General features: G+C 42.0%; 1 protein-coding gene across 1 annotated transcript in view; it reads right to left on the bottom strand.

Moving 5' to 3' along the window:
* The window catches only part of STK3 (serine/threonine kinase 3), a 139,597-nt gene that overhangs the window by 106,041 nt on the left and 10,845 nt on the right, over nt 1-22,711 (bottom strand). The window contains exons 5-6 of the mRNA XM_085221468.1: nt 4,673-4,837; nt 4,064-4,231 (exon numbers count right to left, since the gene is read on the bottom strand). Coding sequence (XP_085077594.1) covers nt 4,064-4,231; nt 4,673-4,837 — 333 coding nt within the window. The remainder of the gene's footprint in view (nt 1-4,063; nt 4,232-4,672; nt 4,838-22,711) is intronic.

Below are 22,711 nucleotides of genomic sequence, written 5' to 3' on the forward strand. Positions count from 1 at the left end.
AAAATGCAGGCTACAGTTTTATTGTTGGTCTACACGGATCAGCACGGAGCTGTGGCCAAAAGCACCAGCTCCTCTCCAAACACTTCCCCCATCCATCTGTGTGCTCCTCCATCTCCTCTTGCTCAGCTCGAGCAGGTTCACGTTTTAGATCATTTACTTCGTCCAACTCCTTGTTGAGGCCTCAAAAATGCCACTGTTTGCTCACAGAAAGGTCAGCAGGAGCTCCTGGTAAGGGCTAGGCTGTGCCTATAAGCAGCAGCCCACGCCTTGATTGCCTTAAACTGATAATGAAAATCACAGCCTCATAGCAGTAAGTGAATATAAAGAAAATATATATGATATGGGTGGTCTTAGAGAAAGGATCTCAAAAGCCGCCATTCTTAATGTTTACAATTATTTTAATGGCAAAGTGCTGTTAATCTATTTGTTAACACAGACAAATATCAGCAGTGGGTAGACTGTGATCAAGTAAAAACTTCACAGCTTAGATGATCTTCTACCAAAACCAGCTCCCTTATACGGCAAATTTGAGACCACGGCTTAATAGGCAAACACAAGATATTTCAAAAGCCCTTTACAAAATTCCATCAAAAAGCATGACAACTCCTTTAGAAAAACTGTTAATCTCTGTGTTTTCCCTACATAAAATAAATTATTTTAAAAGGCCTCTAGAAACAAACGGATAATAGGGACAGATATCACGAAGTCACTGGAAGGGATCTTTAGAGGTCATCTAGTCCAACTCCCCTGCAATGAGCAGGGATACCTACAGCTAGATCAGGTTGCTAGATCCAGCCTGACCCTGAACGTCTTCAGGGATATGGATTCCACCACCTCTCTGGCCAACCTGTTCCAGTGCCTCACCACCATCACCACAAAAAACTTCATAGTGCACAAAAAGAAGACACTGAACAACGCAGTTAACAGTCTGAATTAAATTCAGATATAAATAGATATTAGAACAGATCCGCATACATACTTCAGTCCTTTTGTGACACAAGAGCACAGCTGTTGAAGACCAGCAGTGAAAGTACAGAGCAGGAGCTCAAGTCTTGCTCTAGAACCACACAGAAGCCCTCTTTAATTAACTCTCTTACAATTTTCAGAACCGCTCATCCCAGCAGGGCAATGAAAGGCAGACGCACACACTGTTAGCCTGATTAACAGTGCCCATTAAGCTGACTAGTGCAATCAGTCAACGAGCTTTTAGTCCTGCTGAACAGGTTGAATTATCTAGCTTTTAGTCATTTTTATACTTAACAACAAATTCGCTACTTCTAATGGCTGTACCACCATGTTTTCATAGAATCACAGAATAACCTGGGTTGAAAAGGACCACAATGATCACCTAGTTTCAACCCCCTGCTATGTGCAGGTCGCCAACCGCCAGACCAGGCTGCCCAGAGCCACATCCAGCCTGGTCTTGAATGCCTCCAGGGATGGGGCCTCCACAACCTCCTTGGGCAACCTGTTCCAGTGTGTCACCACCCTCTGGGTGGAAAACATCCTCCTAATATCTAACCTAAACCTCCCCTGTCTCAGTTTAAGACCATCCCCCCTTGTCCTGTCACAATCCACAAGGATATCTGTATTTTTTTCCCCTTTAAAAGTGCTCTAAACTACTTAAGACTACTTTTTGTGGGACACTTGTCAGAGAAAACATAGAAGTTTCCCTTCTCGCCATTAGCAAAGCACACCATGATTACAGCACCACCAAAAGCACAAAAGAGTTCTGACATCGAACATGCAAGGCATTTTCTAATTCTTAAGTGAGTGAAGTATGAGAGTGCTGGACTAGCCAATGGCCTTGACCTTTGAGCCTCAAACCACATATGACAACTTCAGGTTATACTTAACTCAGATGCCACAGAAACAAGTGAAATAACACTGATGATACGTATGCAGACAATTAAGCTTAACATGAAATACTTCAACAGAAAGAAAGTGATTTTTTTTCCCCACATCAAATTCCATTTTGCAACCCCCGCGTCTCATTCTTTCCCAGCTGAAACCAGCACAATTTTTCAGAGTAGCCGGAGTGTGGTTAAGCAGAGGAAGCTATGCTTGTTTGCATGGAATCTGCTATTTCCTCTCTGCCAAAACACTTGTTTAAAGAAGTCATGTAATATTTCTATTAAGCTGTAAATGCAGTTGACAAGGAAATGGCCTACTGGCAGCACATTACCTTTGTGGCAGTGCCAACCAGCCTACAGCAAAATAGTGCACATGATAATTTCAGCATGCATTCCCAAGCAAGAAAATTGTGCCTTACATAAATACCACAGAACTCCAGCAACATCTAGAAAAAGCAATGAAAATTTGCCCAAGCTTTCATGCTTGCCTATATCAATTCTGTGTCATAACTAAAACAAAGTAGGAAAGCATCTACATATGTCCAAATGTCCTGTGAAGCTGTATCATATGACACTGGGAAACCTACTGCAACTTAAATCTGTGTATTTCTTGTTAACCACTGTAACAACTCACTAATAAAAATTAAGAAAAACTCTAAGTATCAAATATACAAAAGAATACGTAAGAGCATACAAAGCCCTTAAAACCATAACGTAATTTATTAACAAGAACATATGTTCAATGTAATCCAGAATTGTCGTGTTAAATTACTTTGGCCTTTGATAGCACTCATTTGATTACAAGAATTAAACAGATTCACAAGCCTTCAAACTCAAACAGTGACCTTTGATTTATAAGCAGCTATTGTCATGCTTATAAAATCCTTCCCGATAACGCAGTCCTCACCTTTCAACAGCCAGTGCAACTACAGTCTATTTTGTTAAAATGAATTCAGACATAATGAAGACTACTTCAATCAAAGTACAACCGAGAAAACAGCACAATCAAATACAACTGATTTCTCATCAGTAGTTCTTCAAAACATTTTTTTCACGTCACCCCATATTGAATTAAATTACCCATTAAAAACAAGCGGTAGAGATATTTATCTTGTTCTTCTCAGCTTTCTTCTGAGTATTTTCAGTTCAGACACTAATTTTAAAATAGCTAATTACCCTGAAAAAAAAAGTGGAGCTAGAAAAATACAAAGTTTCATTTTCAAAATGATGTAATGCCTCCAAATTGCAGAACACTCACTAGCTCTAATTGAACTGCACACAGAAAAAGCTTCAGGAAACATCTTGGTTCCAAAAAGCACAAACGAAAACCAAGAATCCAACAGAATTAAATACCCTTGAACTTGCATATGTGCTACCTTTCAATAATCACATATGAACAGCACCTTCTCTCTGAGGAGTACTGGCTTACTTAGATTGAGATCCTGATATGGAACAGAAGCAAAATAAAACTATGTGCAATAATCTGGTATGTACGTTGTTTTTGCAGCAAAGCACAAAGATGAAAAATTTGCTTCTAAAAACACGTAGTGCCTTTTTACTACCAAAGATGTTTTAGATGTAAACAATCCAGGAATGGAATATCTGTTGATGCCAGTCGGTGTAGTGAGTCCATAGTTCATTTCAGAGAAGAAAACAGAAGTATGACTAACACTGGCAGCAGTCATCCAGAGACAGTTTCCCCCATGAACTTCACAGAGCAATTCCTTTTAAGTGCTACTTCTCATACAGTGACTAATTGTATTTACATTTTATTTTGCAAGAAGTGTATTAATGCAGTAACATACTGTAAGAGCCAGTAAAAAATACAAACTGCCAAGGGTTACTAACATTAACAGTGCTCACTTAGGACAATCCTAAATTCTTTCCCAGACAACTTTCAAATCAAAATTCCCTTAACAAAGGAGAACGGCCTCTCGGTTGTGGAACTCTGCAAGTACAGCTGCAGTCTGAAACAGGCTCTGTACGTTGCCCTAAGTCAATTAAGCAATTACTGCTTTCCATCTCTCTCACTCTAAAAACTTACAAATACACATTAAAATACAAAAGCAATCAGGAAGTGAGACAGCAAATGAAAATCTTCAGTTCTAAAGTTTGTCCATGAATGAACAGTTTTATGATTCCCGTATCATTATTGTTTTCTTTTTCTTTCTTTCCCGATACAACATTAAATTGCCCCCACACACGCTTACCCTCATTGGATGAATATCAGCATAGGGAGGCTTTCCTTCAGCCATTTCTATGGAAGTGATACCAAGGGACCAGATGTCTGCCACACAGTTATAGCCAATCTCTTGTATTACTTCTGGAGCCATCCAAAATGGAGTTCCTATAACAGTATTACGTTTTGCCATTGTATCCTGTAATTATATTATTTATACAATTAAAATAGAGATGTTTATTTTCACAGATTCCTTTGATATTTATTCTATATTTAGAAATTAAATTAGCCACCCAAAGGTCAAACTGTAATGACTTCCAATTAAGACTAAACAGATTCAGGCCACCAGGCTTTAGAAGCCAGAGAGTTGTCACCTCAATCTTGATCATAAACCTTGAACAGAAGTTTAAAATGAGATCAGCAAGCGCTTGAAGTGCAGTGGGTTATAATAATAAACCACTAGAAACTAAATAATCTTGCAGTACATAAATAATCTATGCAGTACATAAATATTCATCATGATAAAGACTGTTAGCACCATTAGTTCCTCCTTGGACTCAAAATTCAAGGCAGAAGAGACTGTGTAAAACATGGTTAGGAGTGGTAAGCATTTTTAAATCACCATTCCACAGGTACTTACTGTTAGCTGGCCAGCCACACCAAAATCAGCTAATTTTGCATGTCCTTCAGTGTTAAGAAGAATGTTTCCAGCCTTTATATCTCTATGTATTTTTCTCATAAAGTGCAAATATTCAAGTCCTTTAAGAGTAGATTTCAGAATAGTTGCAATTTCATCTTCTGTTAGCTACAAGAAAACAAAATCATTAACACTTTCAGGAATACACGTAGGTTAAATGCATAGAAATAGTCTATTTAAAATATGATCATTTCAGGTTTATTATACACAATGCAGACAATGTACATTAGGTATTTTATAGACAGGAATATGCTGAATAGCATTTACAGTTCAAAACTCTAGTGACTTTATCCATACAGCTAGATTCCTACACCTCCCAAATCCAACTCAAGCAAGCAAACTGCAAAATTAGTAAAGGGGCTCAGTGATGCAGTTCAGATTATGCATTATTCTCTTGCCTGTCAAAAATTATTACTCTTTAAATGTTGCCATCCTTCATATATACAGTCACACAGTTTAGATAATATATAACAAAACATTTATTACTAAGGTCATAAATATTCCTTGCCAAGTTATGTATTACCTTAGTCAAAACAGGTGCTCACCACTGCATGGATGGCACATAGCAGGATACTTCCCTGCTTCCCAGCCCTTTGCTGCAAAAAGTCAGAGCTGCTAAGAGCATTCATGCCCCAAACTTCCTTATACAGTTTGTACAACAAACCACCACGGTCCTTCATTTGGAAAGGGAGAAAAGGAATGCCACATATTCTTAGTTTCTCAAATTTCCACATGTGAAGTGACTGTTAAATCTGTTAGCACTAACAGGAATCTGCTTTTATCCATCAACAGTTCCTAACTGCACCACTCGCAGCTTCTCACCGCTGACAACGTACATATTAGAGAGAATGAACCCAAACAAGAACAAAGAAACACGCAACAAAAAGCAAGGAATAAAGGTATAAGTCTGTCTTTTAAAAAGGGGTTATTTTTAAGACTAGTCCCATCATGTTATATGGGACTTAAGTAAACACTAATTTTTGAAAATAATTTTGGTTCACTCTGCCTTTGCTTCATAGTGACACAAAGAACTACACCCATACAGATGTGCCCTTTTAAGCTTGCCAATATCCTACTCTGCCTTGAAAATGGCCAACTGAGATGTCAGGGCACTCTGACGCTAGAAGGTGCCAGTAACGGTTATCACCTGTTCTTTTGATCCACAGACAATTATGGAAATGATTGGGTATGAATGCCAGCCAGATGCTTTCCGCTTTTTCTTCTACCATTCTTCTTTCTTGTTGCTGACTGATGAAGAAAATGAATTCTCCCTGAACTTCTGGGTACTTTTTCAATTATTTGTAATATACAGCAATTGCTAGATTAGTCTCACAGGAAAATATAATCAGACTGAATACATGGGTCTTCATTTCAGCTGCAAATACAGAATCTTTAAAATATCTAAGAATGTTAATTATTTTACTGTCTATGCAAAGGTTTCCTTCGCATAGATAATCCACAAAAGCTATACTGCAATACAGCATGTTACTATGGCACTGTAAAACTGCATACCTGAACTGAGAGGAGCCTACATAGCTATAGCTGGCCCCTGATACACTTTATTAAATGATCCACATTTTAATGAGCGCAAATATTGCTATGTGAAGATCATATAACACATCCGTCACAACTTTCAAAGTACTCACAGACTTAACCTTTTGTCTCCAAAAAGCTTATTCCCTTACATAACATTTACCAGTTCAGAACACAACTGTCTATAGCTGTTCTAAACATTTCAGCTTTCTCTGAAGAACTCTGTTGCTTGACTTCATTTCTTTTAAGGGAACCAAGCAAACAAACATTAGTTTTAAAGCTAAAAAATAATAATAATTAAAAAATATAATAAACAATGGTTAAGTGGCTGGATGATTGTGAAGAGGAAAAGGACCTGGGGATGTTCGCTGATGCTCGGCTGAACATGAGCTGACAGTGTGCCCAGGTGGCCAAGAGGGCCAACGCCATCCTGGCCTGCATTCGAAATAATGTGGCCAGCAGGAGCAGGGAGGTAATCAGCCCCCTCTATTCAGCACTGGTGAGACCACATCTCGAGTACTGCGTTCAGTTTTGGGCTGATCACTACAAGAAAGACATTGAGGCCCTGGAACGTGTCCAGAGAAGGGCAACGAAACTGGTGAGGGGTCTGGAGCACAAGTCTTATAAGGAGCAGCTGAGGCAGCTGGGATTGTTTAGTCTGGAGAAGAGAAGGCTCAGGGGAGACCTCATTGCACTCTACAACTTCCTGAAGGGAGGTTGTGATGAGGAGGGGTTTGGCCTCTTCTCCCAGGCAACAAATAGGACCTGAGGAAATGGCTGCAAGCTCGTACTGGAGGAGGTTTAGGTTAGACATGAGAAAAAACTTTTTCTCTCAGAGAGCGGTCAGGCAATGGAATGGCCTGGCCAGGGAGGTGGTGGAGTCACCGTCCCTGGCAGTGTTTAAGAGGCGTTTGGAAGAGGAGCTGCAAGATATGGTTGAGTGCTTGTGGTAGCAATGGTAATGAGAAGACGGTTGGACTAGATGATCTTATACGTTGTTTCCAACCTTGTGATCCTACGATTCTATGATTTAATACAAGAACTATGCAAAACAATTTGGCACATGTTTTGAAATGCAAGAAAGTATAAAACCTAAGATGAATATCACAGAATCACAGAATTGTAGGGGTTGGAAGGGACCTCTAGAGATCATCGAGACCAACCCCCCTGCCAAAGCAGGTTCCCTACACCAGGTCGCACAGGTAGGTATCCAGGCGAGACTTGAATATCTCCAGAGAAGGAGACTCCACAACCCCCCTGGGCAGCCTGTTCCAGTGCTCCGTCACCCTCACCATGAAGAAGTTCTTACGCACATTCGTGCAAAACTTCCTATGCTGCAGCTTATGTCCGTTTCCCCTCGTCCTGTCTCCACGTACCACTGAAAAGAGACTGGCCTCACCACTATGGCTGACACACCTCAGATATTTATAAACCTGGATCAGGTCCCCTCTCAGTCGTCTTTTCTCAAGGCTAAACAGACCCAGTTCTCTCAGCCTTTCTTCATAGGGGAGATGCTCCAGGCCCTTCACCATTTTTGTGGCCCTCTGCTGGAATCTTTCCAAAAGATCCCTGTCTTTTTTTGGACTGGGGAGCCCAGAACTGGATGCGGTACTCCAGATGAGGCCTTACCAGGGCAGAGTAGAGGGGGAGGATCACCTCCCTCGACCTGCTGGACACGCTCTTTTTAATGCACCCCAGAATGCCACTGGCCTTTTTGGCCACGAGGGCACATTGCTGGCTCATGGCCAACCTGTCGTCCACCAGGACGCCCAGGTCCCTCTCTGCAGAGCTCCTCTCCAGCAGCTCATCCCCCAGCCTGTATTGGTGCATGCAATTATTCCTCCCTAGGTGTAAGACCCTACACTTGCTTTTGTTGAACCTCATCCGGTTTCTTACTGCCCAGCTCTCCAGCCTGTCCAGGTCTCGCTGGATGGCAGCACAGCCTTCAGGCGTGTCAGCCAATCCTCCCAACTTCGTATCATCAGCAAACTTGCTGAGGGTAACCACTATCCCCTCATCAAGGTCATTGATGAAGATGTTGAACAAGACCGGACCCAGCACAGACCCCTGGGAGACACCACTGGTTACAGGTCTCCAGCCAGACTCTGCACCACCAATGACGACCCTCTGCGCTCTGCCAGTCAGCCAGTTCTCAACCCACCTCACTGTCCACTCATCTATCCCACACTTCCTCAGCTTTGTTATAAGGATGTCGTGGGAGACAGTATCAAATGCCTTGCTGAAATCAAGGTAGACTACATCTACCGCTCTTCCCCATCCACTCAGCATGTGACAGCATCATAGAAGGCCACTAGGTTGGTCGAGCATGACCTCCCCTTGGTGAACCCATGCTGACTACTCCTGATAACCTCCTTTTCTCCCAGTGTCTGGAGATGGTATCCAGCACAAGCTGTTCCATCACCTTTCCAGGGACACACGTGAGGCTGACAGGCCTATAATTACCTGGATCTTCCTTCTTGCTCTTTTTGAAGACCGGAGTGACATTGGCTATCCTCCAGTCTTCAGGGACTTCCCCTGTTATCCAAGACCTCTCAAAAATGATGGAGAACGGTTCGGCAATGACCTCCACCAGCTCCCTCAGCACACGTGGATGCACCCCAGCAGGTCCCATGGACTTGTGGACCTTAGTACTGCCTAGGCGCTCACGCACGTCCTCTTTCCTGACTAAAGGGAAGTCTCCCATTCCCCAGACCCTCTCACTAAGCTCCAGGGTGTGGGAAACCTGAGGGAGAGCCTTTTCATTGAAGACGGAAGTAAAGAAGGCATTCAGTATCTCTGCCTTCTCAGCATCCCCCGTTACCAGAACCCCCCCCTCACTTAGTAAGGGGCCCACATTCTCTCTAGTTTTCCTATTGCTGTTAACATACTTGAAGAAGCTTTTTTTATTATCCTTTATCAGTTTAGTTAGATTCAATTCCAGGCGGGCTTCAGCCTTCCTTGTTGCATCCCTGCAGGCCCTGACTACATTCCTATATTCTTCCCAAGTGGTCAGACCCTTTTTCCACATTTCATGGACCTTCTTCTTTCCTTTGAGCTTGCACATGAGCTCCTTGCTCATCCACAAAGGTCTCCTGCCACCTTTTCCCAATTTCTTGCTCACAGGAACGCACCGATCCTGAGCTTGGAAGAAGAGCTGTTTAAATGCTGACCAGCTCTCAGAAGCCCCCTTACCTTCTAACACCCAAGCCGACGGGATAGCTCCAAGTAGGTCCCGGAAGAGATCGAAGTTGGCTCTCCTAAAGTCCAGGGTAGCAATCCTACTTATTGCTTTGCTTCTTCCACTCAGGATCTTGAACTCCACCATCTCATGATCACTACAACCCAAACTGCCCCCCCACCTTTACTTCCTTAACAAGTCCATCCTTGTTGGTGAGAATAAGGTCCAGTAACACCCCTCCCCGCGTCGGTTCCTTCAAATATACTAATTTGCTTGCAACATCAGCTGTACTTTTCCCTCTCTTTTCACAATCCTATGCAGAAATTAAATTAAGCCACACCAATTTCCTCTAGTTTCAGTTTTGAAAGTGTTGGTACATGTTTGCAGTTCCCTTCCAGAAACAAAACAAAAACAAGAACCAAAGCCACTTGCCATCACTGTCAACCAGCAGAATGGGAGCTCCTGAGTTACTCATAACTAGTTTTAATCTCTTAGTAAATAGAACCATTTCCCTATTCCTGCTTCAACCTGGTCCCATAAAACCTGGGTATGAAACCCAAAGGCACCGTCATATGTGCACTGACTCAGAATCAGAGAATGGACAGGGTTGGAAGGGACCTCGAGGATCTTGAATCTCCAACCCCCCTGCCACATGCAGGGCCACCAACCTCCACTTAATACTAGACCAGGTTGCCCAAGGCCCCATCCAATCTGGCCTTGAACACCACCAGGGACAGAGCATCCACAACCTCTCTGGGCAGCCTGTTCCAGCACCTCACCACTTGCATAGTAAAGAACTTCCCCCTGACATCCAACCTAAATCTTCCTTCCCTCAACTTAAAACCATTTCCCCTTGTCTGCTGTTATCTACCCTTTCAAAGAGTTGACTCCGGTCCTGTTTGTAGGCTCCCTTCAGGTACTGAAAGGCTGCAATGAGGTCACCCCACAGCCTTCTTTTCTCCAGTCTGAACAAGTCCAGCTCCCTCAGCCTGTCTTCATAGGGGGAGGTGCTCCAGTCCCCTGATCATCTTCGTGCTCTCCTCCGGATCCTCTCCAACAGCTCCCTGTCCTTCTTGTACTGGGGGCTCCAGACCTGGACACAGTACTCCAGATGGGGCCACACAAGGGCAGAGGAAAGAGGGGGACAATCACCTCCCTGTCCCTGCTGGCCACCCCTCTTCAGATGGAGCCCAGGATACCATTTGCTTTCTGAGCTTCCGACTCAAATAGCAGCATCAAGCTCCAGTCTCCCCTTTCACCGAAGCCTCCACACTAACTCCCACTGCCAGCCCTTCCACTAAACAATTCTAACTGACCACAATAAACCCGTCTGCCAAACTGTTCTTCCAAGAAACAGTTTCCTGACTCAATTCATGGCACAGTCAACAAGGATGTAGCAGGGACACAAGCTGCTCAAACTTGCACAGTCTTCTGAACAAGTCCATGCATTACTACTCCTAAAGATTTTCACTGACTCATATAAGCTTTCCCTTCCCTCTACAAGCAGAGGACGAACGTGATGGTAGCATTAATTTGACACTTCACAGCGATGGGTGGCTGCCTTCACAGCACATTATGCATCCCCTGTCTGCCATTTTTCCTCGAGATTTTTCACAGTGGTTCTACTGAGTGGTTGCTCAAAGCTTTTATTTGTGCTACTTTTTCATGCTGACCACTATGCTGCTTCAAAGGGTGCATGCTGCAAGAACCAAAGCCAAGCACAGCTCAAACAAGACAGCTCTCCTGGCATTGCTCTGTCCCTGAAGGAATGAAAGTGCTCACCTGGTCTGCAACCAAGCACGAAGGAACTCTAAAGCCAGCTGTGAAATAAACTGAACTATGGGCAGAAGAGTATCCGGAGAAAGAGACAACCCAAAGTACGTGAGCCAACCATTTTTGCAATAAGTATAGTAAAATGTTATCTGAAGACTCACACTACATGTAATCTAAGTTCCAGCTATTAAAAAATCCAATTATGTAGAGTTTAGGACATCTGGAATGTAACATTTTCTGTCAGAGCTTTGCGAAATCTACCCCACTTCAGAAACAATACAGCACCCTTAGTCTCCAAAGACTTCCATGCCATTAGTCATGAATGTGCACACTGAAAAAAAACACTATATATACACTACAATATCACTATATATATACACAGCTTTCTGCCTGCCTTCTTCTTGAAAGTAGTATCGTGAGAAATTGTGATTAAAAGGCTCTACAGGAAAAGTATCTTCAGTACAATGTGCTCTTATGGAAGTAAATACCTAGTTTCAGTTCTTGAAATATTAGCAGTAAAACCACATGGATATCAGGGTGACCTCTGGGTGAAAAATGCTTTTACAGTCACCTGGTAAAATCCAGCTCTCAAAAGGAGACGGTAACAGAATACTTGTATCAAAAGGCTGACAAAGAAGTTAAGGATCAAGGAGCCAGCAAATAAGGTGAACTCTCATACACTGCAATCCATTACGCTATCCAGTCCATTAATAAAGGAAAGCCGATGGCAACTTGTTATGCAAGTAAAAAGTATTTAACATCAGAACATACGCAGTGGCCAGAAAAGTCCACAGAAGCAAATGCAGCCTATAAAAAAGTAGCAGAGTACGAGTGACACTTATCAGGAACAGAAATAAGAGGGAAGCACGGAGAGATAAAAGGGAAAATAGACATATTCTGTCTTAAAATGACACATGACACACATCAGTCCCAACTCCAGATGTCCTAGATCCATCCATGCTTCGTAAGACATGTGTAACAATCATCTTTACAATGTGACACAATTATGGAAGGAGTTCTTTCTGTCTGTATTATGGCTAAACACAGCCAAAGGTATGCACAACAGTACAAAGACAAAATACTAAGCTTTATTATCTTGTAACATTTAGAAGGATATAATGAATCATAGAACCATAGATTCACAAGGTTGGAAACGACCTGCAAGATCATCTTAGTCCAACTGCCCTCCCAATACCACTGCTACCACAAACTAAACCATATCTCGCAACTCCTCATCCAGATGCCTCTTAAACACTGCCAGGGACGGCAACTCCACCACCTCCCTGGGCAGGCCATTCCAGTGCCTGACCACTCTCTGAGAGAAAAAATTTTTTCTCATGTCTAATCTAAACCTCTTCTGGTACAACTTGCAGCCATTTCCTCAGGTCCTATTTATTGCCTGGGAGAAGAGGCCAAACCCCTCCTCATCACAACCTCCCTTCAGGAAGTTGTAGAGTGCAATGAGACCTTCCCTCCTCCCTGAGGAGATTTTCATCCATCTCCTTGGTATCCTCGGCTAACTCTAATTCAGTAGGCCACGTCCCTTTGGTGTGTTGGCACTACCCTCTAAGCATGAGTCAGCCATGAAGCAACTTCAAATCCAAGCATTGATGATAAAAGAATAACAGCTGCTAGACAACCAGCAAGCACACAGTCAAGAACAGTATAACTCCTACAGAGCCATGAAATACACTGCTCGGAGGATGGCCTGGAACCCTGACATGTCTGCTGGCATTAATGTAATGGCATAGAGCCACTGGATGTAAAGACCACGTGGGTTTAAGAGAACACACCCAGATGTCTTCTTCATCATTAAAGTCACATGCAAGTTAAACATGAAAATGAAGGAGAAAGATAAAGGTCAGCAACTCTATAGCCTACATAAAAGCACAAATAATGAAGCCAATCTTTAAAAACCTTAAAAAATGTATGGGGCAAATCAGATCACAGCTTATGCACATATTTCTGTCTAACTGGCCATGGATGCCACACACAAGGGAGACTTAAGGGTGCATTTATGCAGCCAATCACACACTACCTAATCCATGCAGCTGTTGAGACAACTCATCTAACCAGTCTCTCTGCTCACAGTCAATCACTCTTCTTCCTGAGGGCCCCATAGAAATGGTTCAGCTCAATTGCTTTAACTGCCTACGTCCTTTCCCAGCTGCTCTTTTTACACTAAGTCATACATGCACGTGAAGCCTGGAAGTATCAGATCACTGCATCTCAACAGACTGATTAGATCAAGCATGCTGGGTAGGTCCACTCCCATGGCAAATGAAGGAGGCATGGATAACCAATCTTTCCCCCAGAAGAATCTGTAAGATCAGACACCACCAATCTCACCTTATCACATACCTCTCCTCCGTTTTTGTGAAGTTAAGGCTGGATGGGGGACATAAGCAAATAAGAAGGGGAGAAAAGAGGACAGTTACTGAGACACCTTTCCTGCTTGTAACATAAATTAACCTTCAAATAAGGCAGACAGCTTCAGAGACAAAAAAAATAGTTGTTATGGTTGCTGCTCTACTCTGGATCCAGCATTTGAATCTGGTTCCCACTCTGACTGCTACAAACACCAATGGGGTTACACTTTACTGAAGCCAATAATTATCTGACCATCACTTTCTGAGCAATTACCTTTAAGTTCTTTTCTAAGTAGTTCTGCACACTGCGTGAAGACAGCGTTCTTCAAATAAAATTCCCAGCCTACATCTTGAGTGAGATACCACACATGACATTGAAATTCTGCAAGTAAACATGGTTTGCTCTAAGTCTTGGAGTAACTGCTCAAACTAAGGGACATAATCCCTTCTTCTTCCTATACCATAACTAAGAGCATACCACAATATCATGGCAATGAAAGGAATAAGAACTCACTACTATAGGAGAACTGTCAATTTTACAGAAGTAGAACTTAGAATCACAGAATGGCTTGGATTGGAAGGGACCTCAAGGCACAGGATCATACAGTGAAGGATGAGATGCAGCAACAACTATTCTTCCTAATAAGCCTAAGCCATTCTACATATACAATCACATGGAAAATATGCAATAATAGATATAACGGTGATATTTACAACAGTTGCACTGCACAAGTGAATGGGTGCTCTTCAGATTTGAGTTTTTGACTATGCATTCCCAATAGCAAAACCTCTGTAATGTTTCTTGAATATATTAGGCAACAGATCTTGTCTTCTCAAATTAACATGTTTAAAATAGTAATTCAACAAAGTGCTAGTAAAACAGCAATTTGAACTGTAGGGGATATAACTACAGTTCCAGCTGCAGTTTGAATATTAATATAGCCCAGCAGCAACAGACAATTATAAGAATAATAAGAGAAAACTATTTCAGGAAACCTTATGCATCTACTACTGTCATGTGCTTGCTATCAGCTGGCACTAATTAGCAGGCAAAGAGAGATCAAGAACTGATTTGAATATGCAAGTTGAACTCTTCGGGCCTTACTCTTCAGTACCAAGTTCCAGTTTGCTGAAACACATCTATGAAGTACAAAACTGGATGCTGAACTGAGCTAACCAGATGCTGACAATCCTGGAACTAGTACAGAACAGTACAGAGCCTCTCCACCATTGGAGAAACATTGAGCCATGTGCCCAAAGTGAATGAGGGGCAATGTGGTGATTTTTCTTGTCCCCGACAGAGAAGGCGGCTTCTACCTTGAGCAGATGCATCTGTAGATCACCACCTTTTAGCATGCTCGATAACACCACCAGAGCATTACTCATTTTACAACCACTTACAGCAGGCATTCCACGGGATCAGCTAATTATGAGCAAGAAAGGGAGCAGGGATGTAAGCCTGCAGCAGCTTTGGTGGTGACTATTAGATGGTAGAAGTTAAGCTAAAGAGGAAGTCACAGAAGCACGTAGCAGAACCAGATTTCAGATAGAAAACCGAGGCTTATTAAAGGAATTAAGATGGGATCCCAGGCCTTGCTGCCCTGAAGGCTAATGGAACCTTGGAGAGCTGGTTGAACATCAAGGGCAACCTTGTCAAAGCAGAAAAACAATCCATCCAGATGTACAAGATATTGAGCAAGTCTAGCAGGAGGCTATCTTGAAGGAACAGCGAACTTCTGATTGAGATGAAGTACAGAAATTGAAGTATTAAAGAGGCAGAAGCATGAACACACCACAAAACACAAGTAAAAAACTGCCTGGGTACTAAGGAGCTGCATTAGTAAGGCTAAGCTTAGGCTGGTTTTGAAAACGTACAGAAATATACAGGACAGCAAAAAAAAAGCTTCTTTCTGCCTATATGCAGGAAGAAAGCTCAAAGAAAATGTTGGTCTATTAATAAAGAAGGTGGTCACTCTGTTGACAAGAGGTGCAGGAAAGGTTCTAGGTATCTTTTCTGCCTCCACCTTTATTTCTCTGGATCTCAGTTCTCTCTGCCTAGCAGCAAGTTGGAATGAGCTAGGACAAGTTAGAAAGCACCGGCACAAGCTGCCCCAAAGCTGTTGAGTCCCCTCCTCGAAGATCTTCAGATGCCATCTGGACATGGGCCTGTGCACCTTGTTCCAGGTAACCCTGCTTCAGCTCCAGAGATCTGTGACAACTTTGGTTATTCTGTCATTCTGTTTGATTAGGAGGTACTGAGGAGTCGGCTAGTACCACCAACACAGTGGCAGTTTTTATCATCTTTAAGAAATTAAAGCAAGTAGAGAAGATCCCTCATGAACCATATTCAAACAGGGAAGGAATGAAGATTTGAGAAATTACAGGCTGACCAATTTGTCCTCACTCTCCAGGAGAAAATCCTCAGATAAATTATATTCTAGGCAGAAAAGAAGTAAGAAGGTGAATAGAAACCAACAGCACAATTTTACCAAAGAAATATCATACCAAACTAACACGGCCACTTTTCTAGAAGGACTAAAAGACAACTGTGGATGTAATTTACTTTGACTTTATGAAAGTTGTTGATATCTCTTTTTTCAGCTGAACTGAGGACTCATAGAGCAGATGAAGATGAACAACTACAGGGCTCCGTGGTAGTGCAAAGTTTAAGTATCAGCCAGCAAGTGATATTTCTCAGGGGTTGATTTTAGGACAGATATTCTACGATCCTCATTAACAACCTAGACAGTGAGCTAGAACACACCCTCATCATGTCTGTGGGTGACAAGAAACAGAAGAAGCTGCCACTGCACTAAAAGGCAGAGCTGCTACTCAGCAGCAGCTCAACAAACTGAAGAAGTGAAGCTGACTGCAAACTTGTGAAGTTCAAAGGCAAAGTCTTACGCTTGTGACGCACAAACCTTATACCACGCAACAGTATGGGCTATGATCAGTGGGGCTCGTAGGATCACTGCAGGAAAGGGTCAAGATAGGCAACAGGGCCAGCAGGCAAGATGAACATGAGTCAGTGATACACCCCCACAGCAGCAAAGGCTCGTGGTGTGGCAAGCTTCAATAGGAAAACATAGTCGGCAAAGTAAGGCAAATAAATATTCCTTTTCATTCAGCACTTGTAAAGCCAAATCTGGAACAGTAAGCACAGTTGCAGGCTACTATTAAAAGAAATGCTGACAAATTGGTGAAAGTCCAGCAGTGGACCACTGAGCTCTCTGGGGGCTTGAGTACAAGTTAACAGAACTAAATCGTCTGGTCTGAAGAAGAGGTGGATAGTTCAATTTGGTTTCCAAGTAAAGGAAGTGTGGTTTAAAAAAAAAAAATGAAATAAAAACTGAACATACACACCACAGAAAATTGTGAGGAAACAGCAGAACAGACAGCAGTTACAAGTTGCCACAAAGAAAATTCCAGTTTATTTGAAGAAAAAAATTGAAGAAAACAATGGTGAAAGTGGATGGAAAGGCAGCTTAGAGAAAGGGGAATGGAGGGAGGGAGGGAGACAGCTGAACTTCCTTTACAGATCTTCACCTTCACAGATTTTTCAAAATTCAACTGGACAATATCATTATCAACTTAACTGAACTTCAAAGTTTACCTTCCTTGGAGCTAGAAATTAGATTAGACCACTTTCAGAGGTCCCTTCCAAACTACTATTTTCAAAACAGTGTCACCCTGTTCACCTCTTTCTTCAGTATCTCTCAAATAAATATTTTTTGTAAACCTGATCGCCACCTTTCAGTATCTAAAGAGGACCTACAGGAAAGAAAAGGACAAACGCCTTCGTAGGGACTATGGTGACAGAACAATGGGAAGTGATTTCAAGCTCAAAGAGGGTAGGTTTAAGTTAGATACATGGAAAAATATCTTCTACAGTGAGGGTGGTGAGGCACCGGAACAGAGGGATGGCTGATGCCCCACCCCTCGGCTTTCACCGCCAGGCTGGAACAGGCCCTGGGCAAACTGATCTAGCTGTGCATATCTGTTCATTGCAGGAGAGTTGGACTAGAGGCCTTCAGATGCCCCTTCCTACTCTAGGAATTCTGTGATTCAGTTTTAACACAGTAACATTTCCTTTATTTGCAGTTTCTCTGTATTTCTGCCTATTCCTCTCAGCAATAATACACAATACTAAATCCACCCCAACCATGAACTCAGGTTGTTTTATTTATATATACATATAAACATGAAAGATTTCACAGTTCTGGGCTTAGTTCACTAGACTGAGACAAATTTTATTGGCTCAATTTTAATTTTACATGCTGATAAATTGACTCAAGTTGGAAATACACTGGTAATTTATCATAGTCCTGGCCAAGGCAAACAACAGTGAAGCTCTGGGGGACTAAAGCACCTCTTCACTGCACTGTGAAGAGGGAATAAGGATAACTTCCCTATTAGTACAACAGAAATATGACTGTTTTGTGATGTCAGGTGTATATGGGGTATCAAAAGAGAACTGTCCTGATTAAAAATTCATTTGAACAGTTACCCCTGACTGAAACACAAATGTATGAACTATACAGTATACTATATACACAGCACAGAATATATACTATTGGAACATATTAGTACAGAGTCCAGCAAACACTGCCATTAGAACTGAAATAGCATTCTATACTTTTTCTTCCAGGAAGCACATTTAAAAAAAAAAAAAAAAAAAAAAAAAAACAGAAAACCAATGAATTACGCGATGCTAACCTATTAAAAATTTAATTTAGTATTACATGCTTACTAGTGATGTTAAGATTGCTCACAAAATGGATCTCAAAGGTCTTAGGCAGCTACCTAAAGCAATCTAGGTGGAAACTATAGAAATCATCCAGGAAGCTAGATCTCCTTAAACGTGATTTGTATATTTTCATAGCAATATGTACAATTAGTTAATACCAGTATTTATTTTAATGGGAAGATGAAGGTCAGAAATCTGGGGGAAAATAATTGTCTTCAGAGCAACTTCAGTATTTTGGCAAATATACATGAGATCACCTGTTATACAGTATTTTACTAGAGTATACCATTCCTCACTGAGTGAGCATGATTAATCCTATAAACTGAGTCTTGTAGAAAACAGGGGAAAACAACATTTCACACTGCAGATACACCACAGGACACCATGTGGCCAGTCTTCATCCCAAGCCTTCTCAACTTCTGGAGGTACTATATAAACATCTAGTTCCAACCCCCTGCTATAGGCAAGGACACCTCCCATTAGACCAGGGTGCTCACAGCCCCATCCAGTCTGGTCTTGAATGCCTTCAGGAGGGGGTATTCGCCACCTTGCTGGGTCAACCTGTTCCAGTGTCTCACCACCCTCACAGTAAAGAGTTTCTTCCTAATATCTAGTCATAATCTGCCCTCTTCCGGTTTAAAACAATTTCCCTGTCCTATCACCACATGCCCTTCTAAAAAGTCCCTCCTCAGCTTTCCTGTAGGCTCCCTTCAGGTACTGGAAGGCTGTTATAAGGTCCATCCGGAGCCTTCTCTTCTCCAGGTTGAAGAGCCCCAGCTTTCTCAGCCTGTCTGCGTTGGGGAGGTGCTCCAGCCCCCTGATCATCTTCGTTGCACTCCTCTAGACTCGCTCCAACAGCTCCATCTCCTCCAGGCAGGGTCTCACAAGAGCAGAGTAGAAGGGCAGAATCACCTCCCTCAACCTGCTGGTCATGTTTCTCTTGATGCAACCCTAGATATGGTTGGCCTTCTGGGCTGCAAGCACACACTGACGGCTCATGTCAAGTCTTTCACCAACTGTCACCTCCAATCCTTATTCTCAGGGCTGCTCTCAAGATATTCTCCACCAATTCTCTATCTGTTTGGGATTACTCCAGCCCAGGTACAAGACCTTGCATTTGGCCTTGCTGAACTTCACAGGGTGTCACAGGCCCGCCTCCCAAGCCTCTCCAGGTCCTTCTGGATGGCATCCCTCCCCTCTAGTGTATCAACTGTACCACTCAGGTTACCAACCAGTTAGAGCTTAGCTTTGAATTTTGCTTTCCTCATTTCTTAGCCAGTAGAGCAAAGCACAGTACTGTTCACTTTCTAGTAAAAGAAGAAAACTTTAAGAAAAGAAACACAGCTACGGAAAAATGAAGATCTGGTGAATTCCTAGATCTGGAGGCAAGAATATATGCTTAATCAGGTCTCCTCTCCAAATATGAGGAGACTTCTACTTTTTCCTATCACTTATTTTTAAATAACTACTGCAGTAAAGTAAGGGTTCTTACGTACTTCAGTTCTCTCTTCCTCAATTTCTTTTTAATTCAGCATGGAGAAATAGCAAAAACTCCTCTTTGGTTCAACCATAGTTTTCATTTGACAGCTCAGGGAAATTAAAGAACACATGCCCCCAGCTGCCTGAGGCAATTCAATATACATTCTGACAAAATAAGAATCAATTCCCTCCCCACCTCCAAGCAACAATACTTCTCTATTCTTCCAAAAACAAAAATACAATAAAACCACTTCTTGTTTCCGTTAAAGAAATTGAGATGAGCAATACAAAGCTGAAAGACTTCAAGCCTCATTTATGTAATTAAAAAAAAAAAATCTACAAGTAGTCTGGGTGATTAGATCACCCTTTCAGAAAACTAAGAGTATAAATTATGTGTTTGTTTCTCAATTTTTTATTTTTTGGAAGTGATTTTTTTTTTTTTTTTTTAGACTTACAGAATGGAACATGTCTCAGCTTAGAGTTACTAAGATTATATTGTAATTAACAGTACCTGAAAAAATTAAGAATTAAAGCCAATTTTATAAAAAAAGTAGTTAAACTCTACAGTGGTTTACTAAATCGGCCTGAGATTATGGCCAAGTCGAAAAGAACTGCAAAGTGAAAAGTAATTTTAAAATAAGGCATTTAAGCAAATACAAGCCTCTACTTAAGACTCACTAACTAGGCACAACAGAAAGAAACATACTTGTGTTTAAATTTAACCTGTAGAAGAATGAATACCTTAAAGAACACACAAATTGAAAGAGTGAACTTCTTGTTCTCGCAGTACAAGTGCACATGCTGATAGATTCATGTAACAACTGATACAGACCACCAACATGTATGCCTGCCAGGAGAAACTGAGCCACTTCAAGTTGTTTGTTCTTGTGACAAGAATATTTTTCCACAAGATCATCATACAAAACATTCATAAAGACATGCAAATTCAAGCAAGTTTTCAAGTTTCAAATTCAGCGCACAGATACAACAGCAATTGTCCATCTAAATTGTCTTAGGCAGGTAGAACACTGAATACTTTCTGTATTTAACAATACAACAAAGACGACTGAATGGCAACCCTCACCAGTATCTACAGAACAAGTACTCACTGACATTCAAATTTCAGAATTTGTTTTGTGTAAGATAGAAATGCTAAAATTATTAATGAAACGTTCTGCGGGAGTAGAGCAATAGAATTCAAATAAGCCCAAAGATCTTGCAAGACTATCCCAAAGTTTGCATGAAAAATAGAGGATATCTGTACTTTTCTTACTCTACATACCAGAACACCCAGTATTCTAAGGGAGAATAAAAGTTCTATGTAGCCTGGCAGTCTTTCTTTTTGAGTGGTCTACAGAATGGAAGAACATATAAACAGTGATAACCGTCTGCTTCACCTTTCTGTAAGCAAAGATATGAATTTCCTGCTCCAGGTATTTAAATATTCGCATTCCACAGCAGTCATTTTTCCTTGGTCTGGTTCAACTCTTCTTGAAAACCAAGTTAAAACCAATAAGATCTTCTATCACTACACAGAGGACACAAAAAATTTCCAAAAGCGGAGAAAAATTTTTTGCTTTCAGTTTAAAAAAGTGATCCTTTGTTGTTGTTGTTTTTTGTTTTGTTTTTTTTTTTTTTAAACCAAACAATACATAAACACATCTTATTCACTTTGTGCCACTCATTCTTTTCTAAACTTTCTACCATGTCCCTCCTTCCATGTACCCCTGCAGATACCTGAAACTGACAGGAGTGGCTGATTCACCAAAGGGCTGCCACCTCAGCAGGCTGGAGAAATGGGCTGACAGGAACCTCACCTACTTCAGCAAGAAGTGTAAAGTCACACGTCTGATGAGAAAGAGCCCCAGGGGCACACAACTGGAAAGCAGCTCTGCAGAGAAGGGCCTGGGGGTCCCGTGGACACCACACTGAACACGAGTCAGCAACATGCCCACGCCACAAAGAAGGCAAGTGGTAACCTGAGTTGCATTAGGCAAAGTATTACCAGCAGGTCAAGAGAAGTGAGCTTTTCTCTCTACTCAGCACTGGTGAGGTTGCACCTGGAGTACCAGGTTTAGTTCTGCGTCCAGGTCTCTCGTGTACTGGGGAGCTCAATGAATAAAGTCCAACACAGCACCACCAAGATGCTGAGGGATCTGAAGCAACTTTCTTGTGGTGAGAGAGCTGGGAGAAAAAGAGGTTCAGGAATATCTCACCGATGTCCATATGTACCTGATAACAGGGTACAGAGAAAACAGAGCACAGAGAGGCGTAGCCCTGCTCTGTACAGTGGTACCCAGTGCCAGGACAAGAGGCAATGTGCACAAACTGAAACACAGGAGGTTGCCTTTGAACATCAGGAAACACTTGTTTACCAAGACAGCAACCAAGCACAGGCTGCCCAGACAGGTTGCAGAGTTTCCTCCTTGGAGCTCCACAAATACTTCCTGGACATGGGCCTGGGTTCCCTCCTCTGGGTGTCCCTGATGGAGCAGAGCGTGGGCAAGATGGACCCGGAGGTCCCTTCCAATCTCAACCATTCTGGGATTCTCCTAACCCATGTATAACAAAAAACTGTAAGAACAGCAGTTATAAAAGATGGAGAAATTTGATCCATGCAGTCTCCTGTTTTTGATTTTTCCACAGTCATCAGTTCAACAACACAGCAGCCCTAATATGTTTTTATCTTTTCCATCAAGGCTCCCTCTATACTGGACATTACTTCCTAACAAATCCAATTCCATCTTCCCTTATAACCTTTTTTCCCCCCCTCTAAGCCTAAACACTCTCTTCTCCTTTCTCTTCCCCCACTCATGTGTGGTACAAGTATACTGACACATGTAGAAAGCTAGCAATCGGAGTGTCATCTCACAGTAGATGTCAGTTAAAAGAATATCTTATAT

The sequence above is a fragment of the Meleagris gallopavo genome, chromosome 3 (genome assembly GCF_905368555.1).
Source record: "Meleagris gallopavo chromosome 3, MGAL_WU_HG_1.1, whole genome shotgun sequence".
In the NCBI taxonomy this organism is placed as follows: domain Eukaryota; kingdom Metazoa; phylum Chordata; class Aves; order Galliformes; family Phasianidae; genus Meleagris; species Meleagris gallopavo.